We start from the raw sequence: 25,951 nt of genomic DNA on the forward strand, positions 1-25,951 counted from the left end.
TGACTTGTATTTTTATTAGGAATAACCAAAATGTCACAAAACAGTGGGTAAGCTTCTGATATCTTCAAAATTCTTCATTAGGGAAGACGTTACAAAAAAATTGACAGGACACATCTACAATATTGTATCAACATCACTAAAGTTTTCAAAGCTATGTAGATTCTGAGATAGGGAGAAGATTATCACACTGTAGTTGCTTACAGCTCGGAAAAAATAATCTTTTGGCTTCATCCAGGAAAATGGGAATGAGATAAACAGACAACAGGAAGAAATTACTTGAAGTGCACTGCTTGTTTTAATGCTTGCCAAAGGCAATGGCAGATGGCAGTAAGATTTCTGGAAGGAACTATAGTTGCCATCTAAACGTTTGCCAAACTTTAGAAAATATGGAGTCACACTGTCCTATTTAATCTCTTGTTAAGAATAATGACATACTTCTTATAAAACCCATGTTTCAATGTTTTACTGAAAATCTATATACCACTCTGGAAATAAGAAATATTCCTCCATATTTCTCCTCCTCCTCCTCCTCCAGGTAAAATGGTGAGTGGAAGGAATGCATGTATATTTTTTGTTCAAAAGATGATGAAAATGAAAACAGAAACATAAAACTTCTGAAAGATTTAATCATTGCCTGAATATTAAGCACAATCCATAGACAACATAGATGTAGACAGTCAAGAGGGATTAAAAAGAAAAAAAAAGTTCTTTGTTCACACTGGAAACTCAGCAGGTTTGGCTCCTGGAATAATAACAACTCCCGTCTGTTCAAGTTGTCAAGTAGCGGATGGTCTCCATGCTCGGGTTCCTGTTAATAACTGTTTACGAATTCTAATGCATTTATTAATTTCAAATGACAATTAGCATTTTTTTAAAAAAATCCAAACAAGCTGTCAAACCATTTAAAAACAAACATATATGAAGAAAACAACTTGAAAAATTACCAGATGATTTACACAAGTGAGATAACAACAAATCAGGCATCTGTCATATAATGGATTTCTAGGGGTTGTTCGTATGCCCTCAAATTAAGCTTATATAGAAATTGTGATAGAAATTGTAATATTATTTCTATTGCCTTTTTGCCAGCATATTTTTTGTTCCCCAAGCAGTTTATGTCATGAGTGAGGATGGCGAGCAGGGGGCTCCCATCCAGGCTGTAAAGCGCATGCGTAGTACTGAGGAATTAGGTGGCCATTCAAAGAGACACAGATCGGGCCCGCCTTAGTCTTTGGGGTTTATATGTCTGGGTTTTTCCCACGCTTCTTCAGTTTGTTAGGATTTTCCTGTTATGTAGCAACAATAAAACACTAGAGACCTGTTCCTTGTCTCAGCGTGGTTCCTGGCTGTTAGGACAGTTTAGGAGGAACTAATGATCCACTTCCCAAGTATATGCCCACTGACACAAATTAAAGTTCATACCTATGAAGTCTTAGAACTGGAAGAGGGAAAGGGATTTAAGTAATCTGTCTAGATCTAACTGAAGTCCATTGAAAATAAAGAAACAAGTTCATCGGGGGAAAGGTCATATTTCTCTCAAATAAAATACAAAATGCTGTACACACGTCTGTATATGTATGTGTGAGTGGGTAAACTAAAGTACTTCTAGAGAAGTAGTGGAAGCAATAGGAAATACAGTACCTCAGGATTTTTTTTTAAATACTAATCATCTGAAAGTCTAAGTAAAACTTTCTGTTTTATGTATGGCACACCTATCTGAAAATGTTCTTCTTCACTTATACAAAATGTTATCAGTGCTCTTCATTAGGGTATAAGACACTTAATATTCAACAAAGCTCACACAACAAGGTGGAGACAAAATTAGTTTGCAGAAAAAAACAATTAGCATAAATATAACCAATCCCTATCGTTTGCTATTTATATCATTCTCCTGGAGAAGTTCCACACATCTTTTCTGACCTCAATTACACTCTCCCAAGGAGAACTGCATTTTTAAGCAGAGTAAAGTAACATGAAAAAAGTGCTCTAATAATTTAAGGACAGAGGACTTAATAGTCTTAAAAATACATAAATGTGGCCTTTGATTTATTCTATTAATTGGTTTTTAAATTATTATATTATTTGAGAGTGACTGAGGCAGCAAAACTAGATCTTAGTCAACAATATAACCATTAAAGAAAGAAGAAAACATGGCTAAATAATGAAAATAGTTCAGGAACCACATCCAGCCTTCTAGAAGTGAAACAAACAAAACATTGCAGCACATCAGTATCAGCATTGCTACCACAGGAGAACTATAGGGCAATCACCTTTGGGGGATCTACTATGATGGTGAATAAGGGTGAAAAACCTTCCCACTTATGGGGGGAAATGAAATTGATTGCATAACACATTTTTTTTAAAGGTAGGGCTTGATGATTATTGTCTGTTGGTAGAAATGTTTTGAAAGGGGACAAAGAAATGGAGGGCAGGAAAGAGCAGCACAGAAAGCACAGTTCTTATAAAGGAAGCAATGCAATGGGTATGAGTTACTTCCTTAATTTTTATAGTCATTCTTCTGGAACGAAGATGCTGCTACTGACTTCCAGGTCAGTAAGAAAAAAAAAAGACCCATTCAAAACCAAGTCTTGCACAAGTATGCCCAAATTGTTCCGTATTTTCTGTTCCCAAGCAGCCAATACAATATTAGTTTAATGGTAAAATCATAGAATCATAGAGTTGGAAGTGACCTAAGAGCTCATCAAGTCCAACACTCTGCACATTGCAGGATTCACTACACCATCCCAAATAGATGTAGCCTCTGTTTGAAAATCTCTAGTGAAGGGAAAGAAACCACTCCATGCAGTAACTTGTTCCATTAACTGACAGCTGTTACTGTCAAGTTCTTTCTAATTTCTAATCTGTATCCATATCCTTGAAATTTCATCCCATTAGTTTTAGTCTTATCCTCTGGAGCAAGTGAGATTAAGTATGGACCCTCTATAGTATGACTGCTGTCATGTCCCCTTTCAACCTTCTCTTCTGCATGCTACCCATACAGTACCTAGGTCTTTTAACCCTTCCTCATAGGACTTGGTTTCCAATCCTTACACCAACTTGGTAGCCCTTCCCTGGACTTCTCCAGTTTATCAATGTCTTTTTTAAACTAGGGTGTGCAGAACTGAATACAATATTCCAAGTGGAGTGGGGTAATTACTTCCCACAGTCTGGACTCTATGCTCCTCTTAATGCTTCTCAAAATGTTGGGCTTCTTTGCAGCTCCATTATACTGTTTGGGACAATTGGCCTTGAGATCCACTAGTACACTCAAGTCCTTCTCACATGTGCTGCTCTTAAGCCAGATTTTCCCCATTTTGTACATGCGTCTTTTATTTTTCTTGTCTAAATGCATGACTTTACATTTGTCCCTGTTAAATTTCATTCTATGTATTTCCACCCATTGTTCTAGCCTAAGTCTTTTTGAAATTTTTCCATCTCTTCCTCTTTCTCTGTTCACTTCTTTGGAATTAGTTTTAAAACATTGTATAAAATTTTGAACATGTCCAATAAGACGTTGAAGGATACAACTAGCAGAAGCAGTATGGGTTACCCATGCTAACGATGGCAAGCAGAACAGTATTACAGCCAAATTCCACCCCCCCCAAAATGCACACTTTGCAATGGCAAAATATAAAACAACAGATACACCTTTATAGCAGGGGTAGACAATATGGTACCCTTCTATTGTGCTCTGACACTTTCAATGGTGCCCATCAGAGTCCTTCCTCCACTCAATATTTTCTAAAGATTCTTTTAACTATAAAAGAAATTATATGGGAACCAACATGCTACAAATCAAATCACCAGCTGCTATCATCATGTTGATTTGCAGCAAAGTCTTTAAATGCTGCATATGCTCCACTGAGATTGCAGAGAGCATCACTAATCAATCATCTTATAAATGGGTGCTTTGTAACTAGCAACGCCTACCATGGCAACCATTTTGTAAATAGGGAAGTCTCCCATCTTTTCAGGATTTCAACACAGTATCAAAAAACTCTAAATGTGTCCTTGGCTAAAAAAAGTTTGCCTACTCTTATTTTATATAATCAAGACCTACAAAACATTATACAGTTTTAATATATTTCTTATCAGATATGTAATGCAGCTTTATTATTGAATGTTTCCCAGCAAACTTACAATAAACCTGAGTCATGATGGGAAAGGATTACACAGTTCTCAGTTCTCAATAACTGTTCTCATCATGCATCCAGTCCCCATACACAGAACCACCTCTTCTTCCTCCCTTACACGGTAATGAAATACAGGATGCTAGCTATTTTTTCATACTGATGTAACACATTTGCTCTGCTTGTACCAAAGGACAAGTTATACAACATTGGAAAATAAATTAACTTTTATTGAAGCCCCTTCTGTTGCCAACATCCAATATGCTATCTGGTATTTATGCCATCAAAAACTTCATCTTGCTGAAATGCATTTCTCAGTGCTTATGTCCTTTTTATTAAGATATAATATCCCCAGTACTCACTCAGGGCTTCAAAATGTGATTTAAACCACCCTTATAATTTCATTGTAAGAATTGGTTAGCGAACTCTGCTGGAATTTTACGCCTTATATTTAGGTCTTGCAATAAGAATTTTCATACACTCTGTGATCTTTTCCCCATTCTTTCAGCTGGAGTAGAGTACAGGAATATCCTTGTGTCCAAACATGTACCCATTTATCTGAGTCATTACTTCACCCTTGTAGTCTGGCTGAGTCTCGAGTCTCTGGGATATCATTCGAAACTGCTAAAGCCATTTCAAGTGTGAAACTGTGCTGATTTATGGGCAGCCTGTTCATATATGCATGGGAACTTAGGCCAGTTACAGGGAAATATAAAAAGCTGTTTAATCCATTATTTCAATACTCATAAATTGGTATTCCAATATAACAATAGTATAACAGTAGAACTTAACAGTAATGTTTTTTCATGTGATTTACTGTGACTTTTTTTTACATAAAGTATCTGTCAATTTTTCAGATATTTTAATATACTTAGTTTTGAATAAGAGTACCCTGATTATTATTCTAAAACTTATCTCCTAATACTAATAATTCTAGTTTTTTTTTAAAGGAAACAATTCCTCTCTAACCAGAATGATAGAGGAGCTGCTCTTGCATAACTAATTCCCATACAGTTCTATATGATCACGTAGATATGAAAAACTTTATTAGCTTCATTAATGTATAAAATAGTTTGAAAGTTTGAAAAGAGCTGGGAAAGAATTGCCAGTATCAAATCTCTGTAAAACAGAGTTAATGCCAGCCAATAAAATGAGACTCAACAGATACAAGAGGTGGTACTACAAGCAATTATTTCTATATATTTGCTGAGCTTATATTCTCTGTAAAGGAATACAGAAAGGGGTGCTCATTGATGCAATTCTGCCATACAGTGTCAAGCAGCCTGGGACAGTTTTTGTCAGCTCAGGGTAATATGGAACGTACTATGGCCTCAGTTGATCTATGTCCTGAAACTTCCAGGCTGGATTTTTTGGTTATTACACTGGAAACGAACCTTTGAAAATGGCCTCCAAAGTCTAGCATAATTTAAAAATGGACTGCTAGAATTGGGAATAGGTCACCTGGACATATTATACTAATGCTTTGCTATCTTCATTGGTTTCTAAAACATTTCTTATTTCATTCAAAGTGCTGTTTTTGACAATTAAAACTTTAAATGACCCTTTCTAGGATATACCACCCAAGTATGGTAGGTAGATGCTAGGAAGAAGTTTTTGGCCTCAAATCACTTTGCAAAGATTCTCATGGGCCTCTAAAATCCCTTAATTTTTAAATCTCTTTAAAATAATATTTTAACATAAAGTTTATACCATCAACTGTCAAGGGAATATAGAACAAGTAGCATTATAGAGATAAAAGATTCTAATACCAACTTTATGAACTATAATTAAATCTATAACTCTATAAATATATAATCTGCACATAAATATATCATCTTTTGCTTTTTAGCATAATTTTTAAAAATCTGGAACACTTTAATTCAGAATTTAAAGTAGCACAACACAATACTTTTCCATTTTTGTTTCTTTCATTTAATGGCGAATGGACAATACATCTGAGTTTGTCTGCTTTAGGAAACAATATGGCAAAATATATAATCATCTGGTGGCTCATAACCAGAAGTATCTGTTACAAAGATTATGCATGCTGATGGAGTAAACAGCAATTTGCGTATCTGCTATGAAAAATACAGCAGAACATATAGGATAAATGTATGTAAGTATGTATGTATTTTCATTTACAGAGAACTATTTTTTGATTTTCTGTTTTCTGCACCTTAAAATCACAAATCTAAATTACAGGGCTCAAGAGAAATTAATGCATTTAACAACTCCATATAAATTTCATGTAAGCGTATTGCAGTAATCTGTCTAATGAGGATAGTAAACTGGACAAGTTCCCATATGCAAAAAAGATGAATTTCTTCTTTTTTTGCTGACTAGAAAACAGTGAGGCAAGTGCAGTCGGTAGCTGAATATGACATTTTAATGGGCCAGATATTAGATTGAGCTCACATATAAGCAAAAACAGATAAGAGTTTTATTATTTATCTGAGGAATAAAATAAATATGATTATATACTATAAAAAGATGTAGTTTTCATAACTAAACTGAAAACAATAATTATGTTAAGTGGGGTGTATTCAAATGACTTGAAAGAAGTTCCCAGTGTAAGCATTATTACCCATTTTTTTTCAATGTTGTATCATATTATTTAGAAATTCTACTTACATTTGGCCTTTAAATTATCCATTAAATGATAAACCTAAATATTTTCACTTCACTTTAGTTTGAGTACCTATGCCCTTAAGTAGATATATTACAGGATCTTTATACCAATTCTTGTAACAATTCATTTTATTTGTAACAATTCTATTAAAAAATGAACCACATCTTACCACTGGTGTCTGTAATGATTACCCGAGCTTTAGTACTGTCATCCCCAAATCTGTTGCTCGCTTTACATGTATATTCCCCAGCATCAGCCAATGAAGCTTTAGTAATGCGGAGTTCTGAGAATGTCCTAAGGAAAGAAGATTGAGTAAGTATTACATCATTATATGCATGAATATAATGCACTGAAAGAAACAAATGCACACAAAAAATACTTCTTAGGTTTGTTCCTTCTTTACTGGAGAAACAGAGCAGCCACGTTCATAAGACAAATAATATACACAACATAATATAATAATGATATACATTTTCCTATTGTAGATTTGATAGCAGAGGAAAACGGGTGGGGAAAGGATTATCCAGGGTTTCTCAACCAGGGTTCCGTGGAGCCCTAGGGTTCCGCAAGAGGTCACTCGGGGTTCCCTGGGAGATCACGATTTATTTAAAAAATTATTTCAAATTTGGGCAACTTCACATTAAAGAGGTAAGTTTCATCCTTCATTTTTAGTTGAAGAACACTGTTAATGCATATATACAGGCCTACATACTAAACGAATATAATAATTTTGTAACTTCTGGCCTATATTTGAGCCTGAATGTGCAGGGGTTCCCCGAGGCCTGAAAAATATTTCAAGGGTTCCTCCAGGGTCAAAAGGTTGAGAAAGGCTGGGATAATCTATTGTCTTTAATGCAAGACTAGCCTTCAATTGCCTATTCTAGTGGATCATTAGAAGTTGGAGCTAAAAAACAGTTTCTTTTTCCAGTTCTGTTCTCTTTGCTTATCCTCTTTTAATGTGAATATCTGAGCACAAAATGTCCTGTTGTTAAACTTTGTAAGTAACTCTAAGAGCCTTTTTGACTGGGCAAGGTAAAACGCTTCAAATAATTAAAATAATCAAATATTTAGGTCCTGTTTTAAAAAATAGAACCATCTTAACAGTAAGAGATAAAAACTTAATCTGAGTTGAGCTCAACACCCCCTCCTATGGCTTTATGGATACATCTACTTATTTATCTTGGCAATAGTTCAGATATGGACTGTCATTCCTTCTTCTGCTGTTGTTTTAATCTCCCAGTTTAGGCTATAACCCTGAGAGTGTTTGGCAGTCTCTCATGCAGATACTAACCATGGCCAACCCCGCTTAACTTTGTTTGGATCTGTTAAGATTTCTAGCTACTGCCAAATCTTGTAAGACAGTCTTAAGTACAGCAATTTAACTCTTGAACTGCTTTATTAGTGGGATGAGGCTTTTCAAAGACATTAACTACGTGCTTTCAGATCTTTTATGATCATAAGGGATATAACTTTTAAAAAACAATAGCTTAATTTTAGGATTGCAATTCTGAAGTAGACAGCTACCATGATGAGTTATAGATTACGGCACTTTATCATCATTGCTCAGTACTATTTAATGCAACCTTCTCAGATCTTCCTAGTAACTTATAGATATTTTATAACCCTGAATGTATAAAGGTACTTCAAATCTATGTTGGAAATATGAACAAGTAGGGTCATTTTACCATGCTTGGTGGAAATGAAATAAAAGCTAGAAGATTTTGGGTTCAATTGCATACATTGATTCAGAGGATTTTAAAGATACAACTGAATCCAGAACTTTTTCTCTTGGGACTGATGGATAAACAGTTGGAAAAAAGTCATGGAAGTGTGTGTGTGTGTGTGTGTGTGTATAACCACAGTGAAATTATTGTATGCACAAAGATGGGAAGATCTGGCAATACCTACAATGGAAGAATGGTTGGTGAAGATGATAGAACTTGCTGAGGTGGCCAAATTGACCTGTCTGATTAGAGAAAAGATAGTATCTATGTTTATTGCTGACTGGAAACCCTTTATAGACTTTTTGTGTAAAGCAGAAAAAAATGAACTTACTATCTATAGCTTTGACAATTATATAGGACAGATTATAGAAAGAAGAGAGTCACAATGTAACTTTAGAGAAAGAGGTAAATCTACAATTGTACTTATAACTGCTGTAAAGAAGATTGGAAGCCACTTCTTTATATCTTTTTTCTTCCTTTTCTATTCTTTTCCTTTTTTTTGCACTTTAGCTTTCTCTTTTATTTCTTCCTTTTTCTTTTTTCCTTCTTACTTTATTTTAGTTTGTATTAACTTTTTACAAACTAAAGGAGCATTCTCATAGAATCTCTGGGAAAATATATTAGGAAGAGTGTTCCAGATATTACCACAGATCATTAGGTAGTTCTTCTTGCACATACCTCAAACGTCATTCAAGGCAGACATAAAATCCAACCCCCCCTCCTTTTCTGGGGGTGCCTCTGAGTCAGTTTTTGACACCTGGCGACTGCCTGGATTAGTCCCTGCAGTTTTCTTGGCAAGGTTTTTTGGAAGGGGTTTGCCACTGCCTCCTTCCTAGGGCTGAGAGAGAGAGTGACAGGCCCAGGGCTGGCTTCGTGGCTAAGCAAGGACTAGAACTCATGGACTTCCAGTTTCTAGCCTGGTGCTTTAACCACAACACCACACTGGCTCTCAAACTTTCTCCGTTGTACAGAGATTTAAAGAAATTATACAAGAAAACAGAAATGAACCCCAGCACAGATTCCTGGCTAAAATGTACCTATATCTATATAAAGTGAAGATTCCAAAATTGATGTTTTTCCAGCTTTGGAGGAGATTCTACTGCAAGAGGCTGCTCAGGACGTGGTAAGCCCACTCCTTCCCAGCACAGGTTTGGCAACTTCAAAAAGGATCAAACGTTTTCTGTCTCCAGCAGAGGAAGGAACAAACTGACTCCATACATGACCCAAAGAATCTCTCCCTCATGGGGATCTGTACTGTTATTGAGTCTGCAGACTACAGACTGGCAAGCACTGGCAAATTGGCCACAGTCACAAACAATCCCATCTGGAAATTTCATTACCTAACAGCTATTACTATAGGGTTTAAGTTATTCTATTTCTCCCTGAACACTTAATAAATGAACAAAGATAAAAGAACTGTAGCAATAATGGCTTTCTAGCATTTCCTACGCCCACACAGCAAACAGTAGTATTTGCTAAACCACAGAGATAGAAGTGGTGCCACATTCATTTATGATTTTCTAGATCCCTTGAAAGCCATACATTCTTTTTCCTTCTTTTAATTCTTTTTTAACCCCTTCTCTTTCAACTTTTTTCTCAACACAAAAATACTTACAGTATATGCCAGTAACTGTAATACAAATACTGGTTGTAAAGCCATACTAGACTCACAGCAAGCACAATGTTTTGCGCTGTTACAACCTATTCCATTCCTTTACTGAATGACTGGTAGAAATAGGTAGGAGTGCTTTAGATTCTTTACAGATAGATTGCTGCCTGACTAAAACACATTTTGAAGCAGTGGGGATCTGAGAATGCTGTTTCAGTTAATATTACACAGCCTCAGATTGGCTTAACTCCCTCAATACATGGGATCCCAGGATAAAATACATGGAACCCCAGATGGAGTTATAAAGCTACTATGGACTGTTGAATGAAAAAAAAAAACCCTAACACATTAAACCCTCAAATACTTAGGGGATGTTCAGTGGATGCTGCAGTAATGAGAACAGTGTAGATATTACAGGCAAAGGAAACTGGCTGGATTTCTAAATTTGGTCCACTTCTAAAAAGGGAAGGATTTGGGGTGCAATGAATGGCTAGGAACCAAAGTTTGTTACAGCATGAGAAAGGTACAAGAACCTTAGATCAAATCTTTTGAGCTGTGTTAGAATAGGTATCAAGAGACAAGCCCGAAGGGTAAAATGAGGCACCAGTCTACCAATTTCACTTTAGTATCTCCATTTGTATTCAGTATCAAATATAAGTTTTTAGAACAGTATTAGACACACCTTTACGTTCAAGCAAGCATTAGCATATTAGTGCACTGATTTCCTATTCTTAACTTATAAGGAGGTAAGAAAGTGGTATAAGTAACAACTGATGAGCTGTATGCTTTTTTTAAAAAAACACACCTCACTAACATTATAACAGTTACACTTACAATGGGATAAGTACATTGTGGAAACTGAGGTAAATCTAAAACGTCTTTTTCTTAGGATCACTCTGAACAAGGATTTGAACTTGAGCTTCTCTGGCCTAAGTCTACCATGCTTCCTTATTCCACAGTGGCTCATTACTTCACCACATTGGCTCTGCAAAGATTATTAACTGATGAGCAAGACCAAGGTTTTCTATAACTGTTTTGGTACTGTAATGTGCTATAAATAAGCTACTAAAACAAAATTCTCTGTACCCATGGAAAAATAAATAAAAATAAATACATAAATAAAAATATTTAGGGGTGATATCAAGATGGCTGTATGTACCTGTATCCTCACTCACTTATTTAAAGTTTTCCTTGCTTCATTCAGACCAAGTGAGGTTAAAACTTTCTAAGAAAAAACATATGAGCGAACCACATCTGACAAAACTTTCTCCTACCTAGGCTCATAATTCTCAGCTAGGATGAAGGGAGCTAAACCAGCTGGAAGGAAGTTAATTTCAACATGTGGCTGGAAAAGCCAAGCCCAGACCTAGGCTATTGAGACCATCCTAGGTTCTAAATGTAATACAATATTTGTATTGTATTACAGCTATAACTGACTAGTCAGATTTGGACTATACAGATTCAAATGGGCCATAGTCTTTTGGTGTGTATATCTGAGCTTAAAACAACAACCCTTGAAGGGTGAGAACTTGGTGGAGAGCCAGCCAGAGCTTGGTGGAGAGCCAGCCACCTTCCAACTTTAAATACACCACCACTTTCCATAATATTCACAACTAAATTGTTAATATGACCTTTCCAAGATAATGAAGACTGAAAACTGTCATATAACCTTGTTCAGTCAGATTGCTGTCCATACTACATGTATATGTAAGGGTTACTAGAGTAACTTTTGCTCTTGGTTTAGACCCTTTGCGAATAATTATCTGTAAGCAAAAATTAAAAGGAAATAAATCTGACTGCAAAGCATAGTGTTATGTTTCCTGAGTAGTCCCTAATGTTACCAACTACATGAAGCAACTTTAAGAAATGATTTGGAGAACTCCTACAAATGTAGAGGGAGAAGGAGGCAATACAACTTACAAATTACTTGGATTTATTATTGCTTTGGAAAGAACACATATATATACCCAAAAGTAAAAATTGAGAATTATTCTTTTTTCATGCCATCTTTTACTTATTTTCAAATAATACTGTTATTCAGAAAGACATGTTTTTCTTCTGAATTTTAAGAGGTCCAACAAGTAGCCTTCTGAGATGAGAGTGTCATGTCCTCAGGACTTGGAGCCAACCAAGGAGATGGAGAGGAGAACCTCAAGTCATTGCCAATTCAAGGGAAGCTGTCAGCCCTCCCTTTTATGAAATCCCAACCTGTGGCTATCTCTCTTTCTTATCTCTTAGCTAACTAGGCAATGAGTCTTTAGAAAAAGTTGTATTTTTTACATTTAGGGTCAGCAGAAAGAAGGGTCAAACTAAGTAGGTTATCATGGCCCTAGTAAACTTCTCAAAACCTCAGATGACCATTATTGAATTGTGGAATAACAGGTTTCCTGTAAATTCTTGTAGTGTGCTCTCCAGGGTACTGACAGGGCCTTGTTCTGCCAGCGCCCAGACTTCGTTTCTATCTCTTCCCCCACTGTAATTAACCAATATCTAGAGGGGTTCAAGCAAGAGAGAAGGTGGGGGGGAGTGAGCGATATGAATGGAATTGTGAAAGAACAAAAATGTTCACTTTAATGCTGTAGAAAATACAAAATTACCAAAGAAAAATAAACACTAAAATAAGAAAATATTCTGTAATAGATGCACAATTTTAGGAAACAATAGAAAGGACTCTTACTTGTACCCTCACATGAAGACTCATGGGAGTAAACAAACTTTAGAAAAGATTTTAACATTAAATATCTAACATTGTCTGGCCACTGATCATACACAATGAATTGACATTTTGTAAGTATTCTTAGCAAATGCATGAAACTGTGGATTTCTTACTCACAAGATATGCTTTATATTTTAGGGCATGAGTTTCAGATTTTATTTATTTGTTTGTTTGTTTTCTATCCCACCTTTATTATTTTTACAAATAACTCAAGGCAGCAAACATACCTAATACTCTTTCCTCTTCATCAGAGACCATGGTAGGACATAAAATAAATGCATGCAGTGAATAAAAACATGCTTCCTATGGATAGCCTTACAGAATCCCCTCAGCTAGCAGGTTGCATCTTCAAACAAAAATAATGCATGAGGAGGAGGCGGCTAAACTTCACATCCAATCTATATACATTCCTATCCATTCCTTTAAACTGTATCAGACACACTCACTAGATTTCTCTAGTACAATAGTAGTTAGGCCGATAATAAACTGAACTGCTCAACTTATGAGCACAAGAGGTCTGTAAATGACTTTTATAACAAATATAGCTAGGTGAATTGGGATAGTTATTAACCCTCACCTTATTTTACTTTACAAAGTTATGGTGCAGGTAAAATAATGAAAACATGCAATAAATTGTATAATATGAAAACACTGAAATAATAACAACATAGTGCATTCTTTAATATTAGACCAACTAATATAGATGCAAGCAATATTGCACATATCACTTAATACCTGCCAGGCCAGGCTATGCGCTCCAACTGATTTTATTTGTAGGTTATTTTTATATATTTTAAAAATAAACCAAGAACTTGCCACGGTGCAAAGCAAAGTGACAGGATTCAGCATTAACTATATTTCCCAAGACAGCCAGTTTGGTTTAGTGGCTAAGGCACTGGGCTAGAAACCAGGAGACAGTGAGTTCTAGTCCCACCTTAGGCATGAAGCCAGCTGGGTGACCATGGGCCAGTCACTGTCTCTCAGCCCTGGGAAGGGGGCAATGGAAAACCGCTTCTGAAAATCCTTGCCAAGAAAACTGCAGGGACTTGTCCAGGCAATCTCTGAGAATTGGACACAGTTGAATGGATAAAAGAAGAAAAATCCTTTGGGCCGTATATAAGAAGTACAGGCATTCAGTGGGTACTTTTGTTGAAGTGACCTCTTCCCCTGCATTAATTCTAGGAAGCATCTTGGTGGGTTAGAGGGAGGGCTAGCTTGCATTCTGGTTAATGGATATTTTGTGGAAGGCCATGATTACCACAGAAACATGTTCTGAATATGGAAGGCCCCTAACAATGCTATGCATTTTGTGTATGACAGACTTTCAGTATTGTGTACATGTCCACCAGCCCAAAAAGTTTGCCTGACACTGAACTTATATGTTCTATGGTAGTGAGCAAAGCTTTCAGCTTCCTATAGCATCTCTTCAGGCTGAATCTTAAATAAAAGCAAGACCAAGTTAAGAGGGAGAAATGAAGGGATGTAGCCAGGATGCACCAACTACAGAAATGTACTTAATTGCCCTTTTATTGTTTACTGTTAATTGTTTTAAAAACTGTCTTTTTATTTTGTGAAAATAATATTTACTACTCAATTTGGTATGAATAAAACTAAAACATACTAAATTATGTTTAATTTAAACCATATGTAAATATACAAAGCCTTTACATTCAGTTAGTTCCCAGACTGTATCAATTTCAAGTTATAAAGATATGGAAGGCACTTCCAATGTGTTCATTATAAAACTGAAAATTTACTTTCTCCTGACAGATTCAATAGCTTCCATTCCACTCCTTTTAAGATTGTAATTAAGGTGAAGTCTAAATATTAGTAGGAACTGTAATATATGATTGATATGTTTCTACTCTAGAAAAATCTTAGGTGAATTCCTTTGTTCTTGAAGATAATTTTTTAAAATAAAGACTTTACTGAAGAATATCCCATAAAGCTTAATTAGCAGATTTTGCATCTACCTTTGCAAATATGATAACTTTTGTAGAATAATTAGTCTGTTACTTCATGTCACTACCTTGAATGAAATCATACCTCCCTTCCCCACCCCTCCACCCCCCCAAAAAAGAGCTGTACTGATCTAGCAGAAGCTCTCTGTTCTGGCAGGCAATAACTTAATATAACTCTTACACTTATCTTGCAAATCGAAAATTGTGTTAAAGTATCACCAAACACCCAAATGGAAAGCAGGAGATTGAGCTTTTCACCTGCACACTGAAAACTTGTAAACATATCACACTGGAGCTGCACACATGAGGTGACCAGGCCTGACAAAGGAAACTGTTTAAGATATTTATAAAACTATTTCTTTTGTAACCAAACTGTGTTTTGGAATTCTGTACTATAACTGTTTTTGTCAGGCCTATATAACAGCATGACCTGAACTCAAAGTTATTTTTGGCTAAAATGGGTTAGGTTGAAGCACAAGTAACTTCTGTCATCCAGAAGTGCTGTCATTAACCAGAACTGGGTGTGTTGCCAACAAACAGATCTTCCAGAAAATTGTTCAAGAAAGGGATGGAAAAGGGTAGGTCAAAGGAGGAGCCAAGCTCCATTCAGACTCAAGCACAAATCAAGTACAAATTAGGGTGTGTTGAGGGCATTTCTGTTTTCCAATATATTGCATCTAAGCAGAAGCTGGTGGGGGGGCAGGATTGTAATCCTCCCTTGGGCCATACACATCTTCAACTGATATGAAATCTAATCTCAAACTATGACCATGATGTTGATATGCTATGCTTTTAAAAATAAATAGAAATCCATATAAGATACGTCTACTAATTTTATAGAGTTTGTTCAGTTCTGTAGCTATAAGCAAGAGTTTATCTAAGATAAGGTCTGAAGATCCATTTGCCAGGAAAAAAAAAAACCTCACAGCTTGCCTCTTGAGTTATCAGACTCCATTTGGAATTTTCTACAAACTTTCAAGCTCAACTTCACAACCATATTAGCTGTTACTGAAATTTAACATCAAGGCTAGTAAATTTAATAAATACTGTAGATTCAATAAGTCCTCCCAAATTGATTCATTTGTTAAGGCATGTCTCACAATATACCAGGAAATATACTACAATGCAAAAGATATTGGTCATGTTCTAGAAGGTAGTAGTAATATGTATTTATTCGGTCAATGACCAGCAAAGGTATACACAGTTTATTTATGATTCTAGTAGATCTATTTGGCCTCATCTTCATTTCCTGTAGATAAGTATACATATTAGAATAATTCAAATCTCTCCTCTAGCTAAACTCTCAGAGGGGACATCAGTGACAACGTTCAGAGTTATCCTGGAGGGGTTCATGTGAGCTCCTTGTTAAATTTGGGGGATTGTCTAAGCTACTTGTTAATGCAGTTAATATCTCTGGAGTATCTTGCAAGGACAATATGTGCCACATGCCCAGTCTCCCTTCACAACAGGGCCTATGAGTTCTGGTTTGTGCTGCAATCTGCAAATCAGATCCTCCTTTGACCCTCCTCCCATCCTTATGCATGGCTCTGCAGAGCAGGCAAGGTGAACTTAGTGTTGGGATCCTGCAGCAAGGAATGAAGATGACAAACAGCAGCTGAATTCACAATGAGACCTTCCATGCCATGCACATGAGGGTCTGTGAAGGAGCAGGCAGGGAAGAGTGGATATATGCTCCTTAGGAGGCGGAGGGGCACTGAACAGAAATTAAGGCTGCAGCATGCCAAACCTTAGCAGCCTTGGAAAAGTGCTGAGGACAATTCTGCAGAAGAAAGCCAAGATCCATTCGGCTGTTGTGACAAAGAGAAAGAGGGGGAGGGAGGGAGAGACTGGTTTGGGGGTTCCAACTTCTACTCCATCCTGAACCAACTAATACTTCTTTGTACAGCAGCAGAGCTATCTTCTTCTTCCCCATACTACCCTAGGATTATTCATATTTCAAGAGAGTCATATTGGGATTTAATTCATGGAGATTTATAACATTTTGTAAGAAAGCCTCTTGTTAACAGATTGGCAGCATGCCCACATCTTCTCAGCAAGATATGTGATACCTTCTAATGAATCCAACCTTTTCCTTGGACACTAAAATCGGTGAGCAAGCTTTTAAACTATGCTTGTTGAGAATCTCAGCATTAGGCACCCTATTATCTATCAAAAACCACCAACATACTTGGAGATTACAAAATAAATTTCTCTAAGGTGACCATTTTTAAAAAATAAACAACTGCAGAAAAGCTAGTGTGTTAGGGTTTCAGATTAAGAGCAGGGAGACTGAAGTTCTAGTTAATCTTCTGCCAATGTTTCTCCATAAATATAAAATATTCCACTTGAACATGGGTCCAAGGTAACTTGGATTCACCTGGGAAATTGTTATTTTCCTACAATACTTCAACCTGTTTGAGCTTTGCATGAAATGACAGGTGGAAAGCCTTCTCTGCCAGTTGCATGGTCATGAAAGAAAGGCCATAATAATTCTACTACTTCAATCAATCATGTTCAGTTTAAATCCAGCAGACTTTCTAATCCATCCATCACTATATTTAATATAGTGACAGATGATGGCAATATAGTATTCTAGCATTTAATATATGACACAGAGAAAAACACTTTGGTTTAACAAAAAATTTAAGTGCTTTCGTTGATTTTGGCTGCTGCTTGGGATTGAATATTGCAGCCATGACAATAAACACAACAAGCTTTCCAGACATTCTTTGTTTGAAAGAACTGACAAAAACTTAGCTCCATCTTTCTTTAATGAACAGATGGCAAAATCAGCAGCATGAGGGATACCTGTGTGTTGATATTTGGTTCAGTTGCTCTTACTCAGAGGAAACAGACTAAAACACATCAGAATTTGCATTTTAAGGTTTTTTTTAATTCATGTCAAGATTTTAGTCTCATAACTGCTCTGTGAGGCAGATTAAACTAAGCAATAGGAAGTTTTAACATATCCAAAACCAATCAAGGCATTACACTGATTGCATAAATGTTAAAGATTAAAAACCAATCTAGTCAGATCAATGGAAAATTAACCTAATATATTGATCCTGACTGTCATGCAACAGCTCCATGAGTTTTCTAAGCAAGAATGAGAGGAAACTGTAGCTATTCCTTCTGAAACATAACAATACCTGGCTAGTAAATGAAGGAGGATTTCTTTTTCATCTCCCCCAACTGATCATTAGACTGTGAATGTGTCTAGCACAGTGGGTGCAAACCCATTTAGCTAGATTTATACCTCCATGCACAGTTTGGATTCCTGCACTACCAATACAGGATTAGAAATATATTCATTGTAAAGGAAATTCTGCCCTGTAGAACTAACTTAATGATGACAAAGAGCTTCTATTTAATTTTTATGAAGTAAGATATAACAGCAGCATCATAAAATCATCAAGTGAAAATAAAATAATAACCTATTTCCATTAATTATCTCTTTCCAAACAGAATAACACATTTTGGGCATCTGAGATAATTAATACAGTTGATATCTGCACCATGGTGAACAATTCTCAGCTTTTTAGATACACTGCTATATACTTACTTTTGTTTTTTGGGGCTCTTAATCTTGATATTTTCTGGTCTGTTTCTTTTTGTTATTTCTTTTCCATTCTTTAACCATTTGAATTTGAGAGAGAGGTGCTCAGAACTGGCTTCACATCTGAGAACTAGTGTCTGACCCACAGCAGATTCTTGGCTTTTCATCTCCTTCAATTTAGGAGGCACAGCTAAAGAAAAAAATAATAATGTATAAGTGTCTACGTAGTCTTTGAAAATGAAAAACAAAGGCAGAAAATGACATCTGAGCAACTTGGAGCATTTAAGACTTGGAGCATTCAAGATTATGTATTCTTTACATGAAAGTTGCCAATTTCATGAAAAGAAATATTATGAAATGAAGGGGAACAAGTGAGAGGATATACAATGAATACAACCAAAGCTGCAATGATTCACTAAGTTTGTTATACCCTCACTTTTGTTTGTGTATTCAGTAATGTTATGTTTGGATGAACTGATAATATGATCGGGAAATGCTAGTCTCTCCCATTCCATCATTTGTAGTTTGCAGGCGGTCAGGGACTGAGACCCTGTGATCCTCCTGTTGCTAGACTTCAAGAATGGCTGGAAGTGGAATTCCAGAAGATTTCCACTCATTCTACAGTTGATAATAGTAACACTAGAAGGAAGCTCTATGGTCCAGAGAAATCTGTCTTACCCTCAAAGCATTCCTTCCCCCACCCAGGAAAAACTTATTTTAGAATATTTATTAACCTGTAAAACATTTGGAATTAGTAAATGTTATTGCATTTATATAAATTATGCATGCAACTTTTTTTTCAGGTTTTTTAAAAAAATATAATTATATAAATTATGTCTTGTGAAGATAATCAAATAAATGAAGTTAATTACCAGCTTACCTGCACTCAAACAAGAAATCTGAATTGAGGTATTTATTTACATAATTTATATCCCGCCCACTCTGAGAGATGCTAGGTGATTCACAAATAATATAAAGATCTTGAAGCGTTAAAATAAAACCCCATAATAAAGTAAACAAGCAAGATTAAAAAGTAGAAAAATGCAGTTGAGTGCACCACCAGCACTCAAACTCCAAATGCTGATTAGAAAAGCCCAAGTTTCCAATGCTTTCTGGAACATTAAAAGTGTGGGGACATCTAGATCTCAGAAGAGTAGACTGTTCTAATGACACAGAGCATACAGACTCTCAGTCTGCTAACCTCCAAGAGAGAAGAAATCCACAGCAAAAAGAATGAGCAGATATTATTTGGAAGACGCTGTCTTGTAGATAGCCTGGACCACGTATTTAGGGCTTTACAAGTCAACATTGGCTTCTTCAACTGAATTCCCTGACAACTAATGCAGCTTCTGCAAGTGTCTCTCACCCCCTATTATGTGGGTGGCTGCGTTCTGTACCACTTAGAGTTTCTGTAAGTGATACAGAAAATTTGAAAATTTCTTCTGTGTTGTTTCTAATCGGCTTAGAAACTAATAATTTGATTGTCTGATATCTTATTCTTATAATACAAAGCTTGAGGTTAAACTAGAAAAAAATGTAACAAGCAGACTAGACGTACAGAATGAAAAAGCACTGAATTAATAACTGAGTAGCAGAGGAATAAAAACAGAGCAGTAAGAATTATCTCTAGATTCATTTACGCTACTGTCCTCTGCAAAATAATTTCAACAATCTACATATTTTTCATGTTTTGAAACTTTCAGCAAAGAAATTTATGATGCTAATTTGAGTCAGTTCACACTGGAATTGGGATGTTACTAGAAGACCTAAATGTAAATCTAATTGATCCAGGTATTCATCATTAAATACATAAAAAGATGAAATTAAAAAGAACCACTGAGCTTTGAAAGCACATGAGTCTAATTCAGTTTGTGCAATGTTTCCTCAATCATGTTTTCCTTGCATTTTAAATTTGTTCCATGGGAGCCTGAACCCCACAGGAAAAAAAATCAGGGGGGAGCACAGAAATAGACAGAAGAATCATAGATTGTGATAAAAAGATTTTGATTTGACAGAGGAATCCATTCCATTGCTGCTGCCTGCTATATAGATGGTATCATTGGATAGAGTCCATTACATTTATATCATGCGTTTCTTCTATTATGGAAATCCAGGCAACATATTTAGCAATTCCAGAGGTCTGCTACACAGGAAATAAACCACACCAGGGTTAGAAGAGTTGTCCTTCACGATTCTTTACATCATGCCCTAATACAGAGCCAAGCTCCAAGAAAGCCAGGGTGTGTCGGTACTATAAAGTTTGCTCTTCAAAAGAGTCTATCTCTGTTAGTAATACGCCTGTTTTGTTTACGCTGTTCTCCAATTCTGAAACTTAGAGGAATATCTTTCAAGATCTAGTTTCTCTTTTCAAAGAGGGAACACTTTATACATTACATTTTGTAATAAAATAAACACAGGCTTTGATTTCAGATGTTTCTATGATATAAAAAGCCAAGCTGGAGCACCAACCCAATTACCCCTGACTGAGTTGCATAACTTGTTTATGACTTATTGTGCAAGGTGAAGGCAGTGCATCTGTAGCTTTCAATGAAAAGCAAGAAGCATGTTTATGATTTTACTTTTTTTCCCTTTTAAATGGTGGCAGTCTTGAATAGAAATCTCCAGATCTCCAGTTCTCTCAATTTGCTGAACATAGTAAGCCATATATGAAATCAGGTACAGCAGCTGCCAATCTGTGTGACTGAAGGGGTGGAGCATGAGCAACTGAATGGCACATTCCCTGGAATCCAATAAGCCACGCTTCCTCTCCGATACAGACACAGTAAAACTATACAGTCCTCAACTTACAACCATTCATTTAGCAAGCGCTTGAAGTTATGACAGCACTGAAAAAAGTGACGTAGGACCAGTCCTTGCGCTTACGGCAGTTGCAGCATCCCCAGTCATGTGATTGCAATCTGCAACCTTCTCAGCCAGCTTCCAACAAGCAAATACAGTGGGGAAGCTGGATTCGCATAATGACCACTGTGATTCACTTAATGAACATGGCAAAAAAGGTTGTAAAATCAGGTGTAGTCATGTGATGCCTCACTTAAGGACTGCACTGCTTAATGATGAGTTTTCCAGTCCCAATTGCGGTCATAAGTCAAGGACTACCTGTACAGCAAACACAACATTTTCCTTCATTTGGAAAGGAAAAAAAGCCTTTTTTGGTTCTCCATCTCCATTCTAATATTTTCAACTTCATTTTTAATAGTTAACTGTTTAAATATATTTCAATAAATGAAACGTTGACATTTACCAAGGCTCAGGAGAATTCAAACCACGACTCTTCGATATTTTGGCTATTAAGCATCAATTAATATTAAGCATCAATGCGAGTATTGGGTACCAGTCTGCTTCCGGGTCCAATTCAAGGTGTTGGTTATCACCTTTAAAGCCCTACATGGCATGGGGCAAGGTTACCTGAGGGACGGCCTCTTCCCCATTACATCAGCCTGTCCCACCTGATCATGCAGAGAGGGCATGCTGCAGATCCCATCTCTAAGACAACTTCGTTTGGCAGGGTCCAGGAAGCGGGCCTTCTCTGCAGTGGCACCCGCCCTGTGGAACATGCTGCCCCCGGAGGTGAGATTGGCCCCATCACTCCTGGCCTTTCAGAGGAGTCTGAAGACCTGGTTCTGCTGCCTTGCTTGGGGCGGAGAGGGGAACAGATCTACATGGGGATGGCTGCTATAGATCACTCCTCCCACACTTGGACTGTTTAGATTCTTTTGCCACTTGGACTTTTTATTTTTTACTCTTATTTATATTATTTATTGCTGTAATTTTATATTGTATATTTTATTCATTGTATTATTGTTGTTTTAATTGATTACTGTAAACCACCCAGAGTCCCCCGATGGGAGCAGATGGGCGGGGACAAATTGGATAAATAAATAAAAAGAAATAAATACAATTAATATCTTCTGGCACAGTTGATTTTTTTTTTTTAAGATTAAGGTAACTTGCCAGTATGATGAGCAAATCATAAGAAAGCTTCCCCCCCATCTTAGAAAAATAGCAGCTGTTAAATCTATTGATGTAAAATCAATATGATTATCATGTACATCCACCAGTTAAGGATCGTATTTATCTTGTCTGCAGCCAAGAAAAATTAGATTTTTTAAAAATAAAATTCTGTTACTTTTACATGAGATAGGCAAAAGCCATGCCTGAAAGAATATGAGGAAACAGCAAAAGAAAAAATCCTTTTAAAGATCACCAAGGTGTTACCCCCTAAAAAGGCTGGATTATATATTGTCAGTTCTATTGCCTGAGATTTCATTGAATTACTACAAAATTACATGCTGAAGACAGGCAAACAGAAAGTCATCCAGGTGTATCTGAGAGGTTTTACTTCCTTAACATGATCTTTAGTGGCCCTTTCTAAATTTAATTTCAAAAGAAACAAGGTTAACCACATGGATTCTATAGAAATCAACCTAAAGATTAGGCAAACCACTGTTGTATTTTTTGCTCCATCACATATCATTAACTGACCTTGTACTAATTAGCTAACTGTTAGCACATTTGCTGCTTTTCAAGAAAAGCCCAGCTCTTGTTAAAAGGAAAGGCATGGAATAAATGTTATTAAAAAGTACAAAGACAACTTGACTAAATGACAGTGTAGGCCAGATATAGACAAGGACTACAAAAACAACCTTAATTTGGGAATAAATCCCATTGAATTCAGGAAAAAAAACAATTAAAAGGTAAAGATATATATGACTGAGTTGCACAAAAATTATCATGAATGTTTTCTAATTATTATCTCACAAAGCATATAAATATTTTGTGAAGGACACATTTGCAGCACAATCCATTTTTATGTCAATCCAAAAATAAGACCGCTCTTATTAAGTGAGTTTACTTCCAAGCAAGTTTGTATAAGATTGCAGCCTTAATATATGTGTTTTTTTCAATAAAGGTAATCTATTTTTGTAAGAAGTTTTTTACAACAAATGCTCTGGAGAACCACAAAGATGACCTTGGAGAAGGTATGCAGTGGAAGCAGTGAGCAAAACAGGCTCTCAACAGGGGTGTCAACCCTTTGAGGTAGAGCAGACTCCTTAAGCAATATTGGAACTCTACCTTATTGATATAGGCTATAGTAAGAGAATTTTGAAAGCCAACAGCATTTTCCCTTCCCTTCCTCTTATACCAAAGAGAGTCAAGATGGGGTCATGTTTATGTTTCATTCTAACACCTTTTTCCCTTCTCAAATCAAAATCTTTATTTATTTTACTTATTTTATCTATTTATTACGGCCTTCTGGCCAGAAAACAATACAATAAAAATACATAAACTTATAATGAGTAAAACTAAAAAGTAGACATAAAATACAACAGAATTACATATAATAAAGTAACAGTAATACAGATAACAGTGGCAATCACCAAAATTTCTGCTAATCTTCAGTCATCTGGAGAAAGATGACTGAAAGATACATCTGGATCCTGGATGGATAGAAGAAGTAAGTGATACACATTGTGCTCTCTACCAGGGCAATTCTTCTTCCTTTCTCAGGCTTAAGTCATGTTTGACTAACTGCCTCGGATGCATACCTCCCCCAAAGTCATTTCTGTGGTTCTCTACTGATGTTATGTTCTCTCTCCATATAGTTCATAAATGTTTATATTTCCCACAAATCATACTGTCTCTAAGTTAAGTGTATTTTAATTTTTCTATTCTCTGCATATCTCAGGTAGAATTAATATTATAAGAGTGGTTCAAACAAAGCTGGGTTTTTTTGCCTCTAAAATCCTATAAAGATTTTATAAGGAGACTTATTTTGTAGTCTGAACATTTGACCCATCTGTTAATTATCTATTATTGTTTGCTAAGAATTGAGTAACTCGCTGGCTTACCCACAGTTGATCGATGTTTATTTTTATAATAGTTGCTAAGAAATATAGCACAAGCTCATCATTATGAATAATATTAATGTACTATTTTATTTTGGGGGTAGGGTTGTTTTGCTTGATTTTGTGTTGCTTTTAAGATCGTTTGAGTCCAGGCTGTCTGTCTGGTTTTAAGTTTTATCTCTTTTAATGAAATTTTTGGTTTTGTACACCACCCAGAATCCACTGGAGTTGGGTGGCTATAACAAATTTGAATAAAAGCAAACAAACAAACAAATAAATAATCCTAAAATGAAAGCCATGGTCTTATCTAAGCACTTAATACAAAGTTTAGTAGATGTATGGACATAAGATATAGCAGGTTAAGATGTACAGATACTTGGGTATTGTTTTCTGGGCCTTGAGTTCCTGGAAGGCTTAGAGGTACATGGGTACAATTCTTTTTTTGGGGGGGGGTCAGATGTGGATCTGACTATTCCCTCTGCAATGAGAGTCTTCTACAGCAAGGCAAATGCTAAACAATTATATAGTGCATAGGCTTGCATCTACAAGGATATCTCCCATGTTTTTGAGGGCTATCTACAAGCCATCTTCTAGAGAGCCATCTACAAGCCCTCCCAAGTTTTTGAGGGCTATCTCTTCCCTAGACTCCTATGCTGCCCTTTGCTTGGAAGCAGGAACTATTTCAGTAAAAACACAAGTTTGAATAAGTAAAATCACCTGTTGGCTTAAAATGATATCCTTTCCTGAGGAACTAGCCTCTACCCTCAACCTGGAGGAAGACTTGAGATGGAACAACAGAACTGTGGTTTATCTACATTAGTTTTGCAATCTTTGGATTTCCCTAAAGCTCAAGAGGTTGTGAGATGGCAAAAATAGGATACAAGTAGTCCTCACTTACCAACTGCAATTAAAACCGGCAACTCCATCGCTATGCAGTACACAGGTTGTTAAGTAAAATGTCACATGACTGTGATGACTTATGACAACAGTTCTGGCTGCGGTCATTAAGTGAATCACTGCAGGTTGTTAAACATGACATCACACAACCATGACGTGACTTCCTGTAGGCTTCCCCACTGAATTTGCTTGTCGGAAGCCAGCTGCAAAGGTTGCAAATAGTGATCACATGACCATGGGATGCTGCAACCATAGTAAATGCACCCCAGTTGCCAAGTGCCTGAAATGCAATCACATGATTGCGGGGATGCTGCAATGGCTGCAACTTTGAGGACCAGTCGTAAGTCTCCTTTTTCCAGTGTCATTGTAACTTTGAACAGTTACTGAATGAGTGGTCAGTAAGCAAGGACCACCTGTACTGATTTACAGAGAGACAACACTAAATCCTACTTTTTGCTCTGAGAAGGGAAACCTAAGCAAAGCTTTATAAAGGCTAAATATCTTTATAACATTGAATTCTCAAAATATCACTGGGCATTCAGCTTAACTTGTGTCAATGCTTCAGGCTTACCGGAAGACATTGATATATTCCCATCCCTTTGGCAGAGAAGTTTTACTCCAGACATTCTGGAACAATTGAAACCACAGGTCACGTGCTGTTATACAGTACTGTCAATTTTATGATATACAATGATAATGAATGTATAGTTTTAATTTTAAGTAAGTTTCCTGGTAGATCAGGTAAATTTTATTATTCAATTCTTCTTGTGGATTCTAATGTTGATTTCAAAATTGCCAAATTCTGTTTTAGAGCCTATTAACTAGGAAACAAACTATGACACGTAGACATTTTTAAAATTAA

General features: G+C 36.3%; 1 protein-coding gene across 5 annotated transcripts in view; it reads right to left on the reverse strand.

The window, feature by feature from the left end:
• NRG1 (neuregulin 1) overlaps positions 1-25,951 on the reverse strand; it is a 169,025-nt gene that overhangs the window by 113,253 nt on the left and 29,821 nt on the right. For all 5 annotated transcript variants that reach the window (XM_063294908.1, XM_063294907.1, XM_063294904.1 and 2 more), the window contains exons 2-3: positions 18,332-18,515; positions 6,929-7,053 (exon numbers count right to left, since the gene is read on the reverse strand). In XM_063294908.1, coding sequence (XP_063150978.1) covers positions 6,929-7,053; positions 18,332-18,515 — 309 coding nt within the window. The remainder of the gene's footprint in view (positions 1-6,928; positions 7,054-18,331; positions 18,516-25,951) is intronic.

Source organism: Candoia aspera, chromosome 2 (genome assembly GCF_035149785.1).
Source record: "Candoia aspera isolate rCanAsp1 chromosome 2, rCanAsp1.hap2, whole genome shotgun sequence".
NCBI lineage: Eukaryota > Metazoa > Chordata > Lepidosauria > Squamata > Boidae > Candoia > Candoia aspera.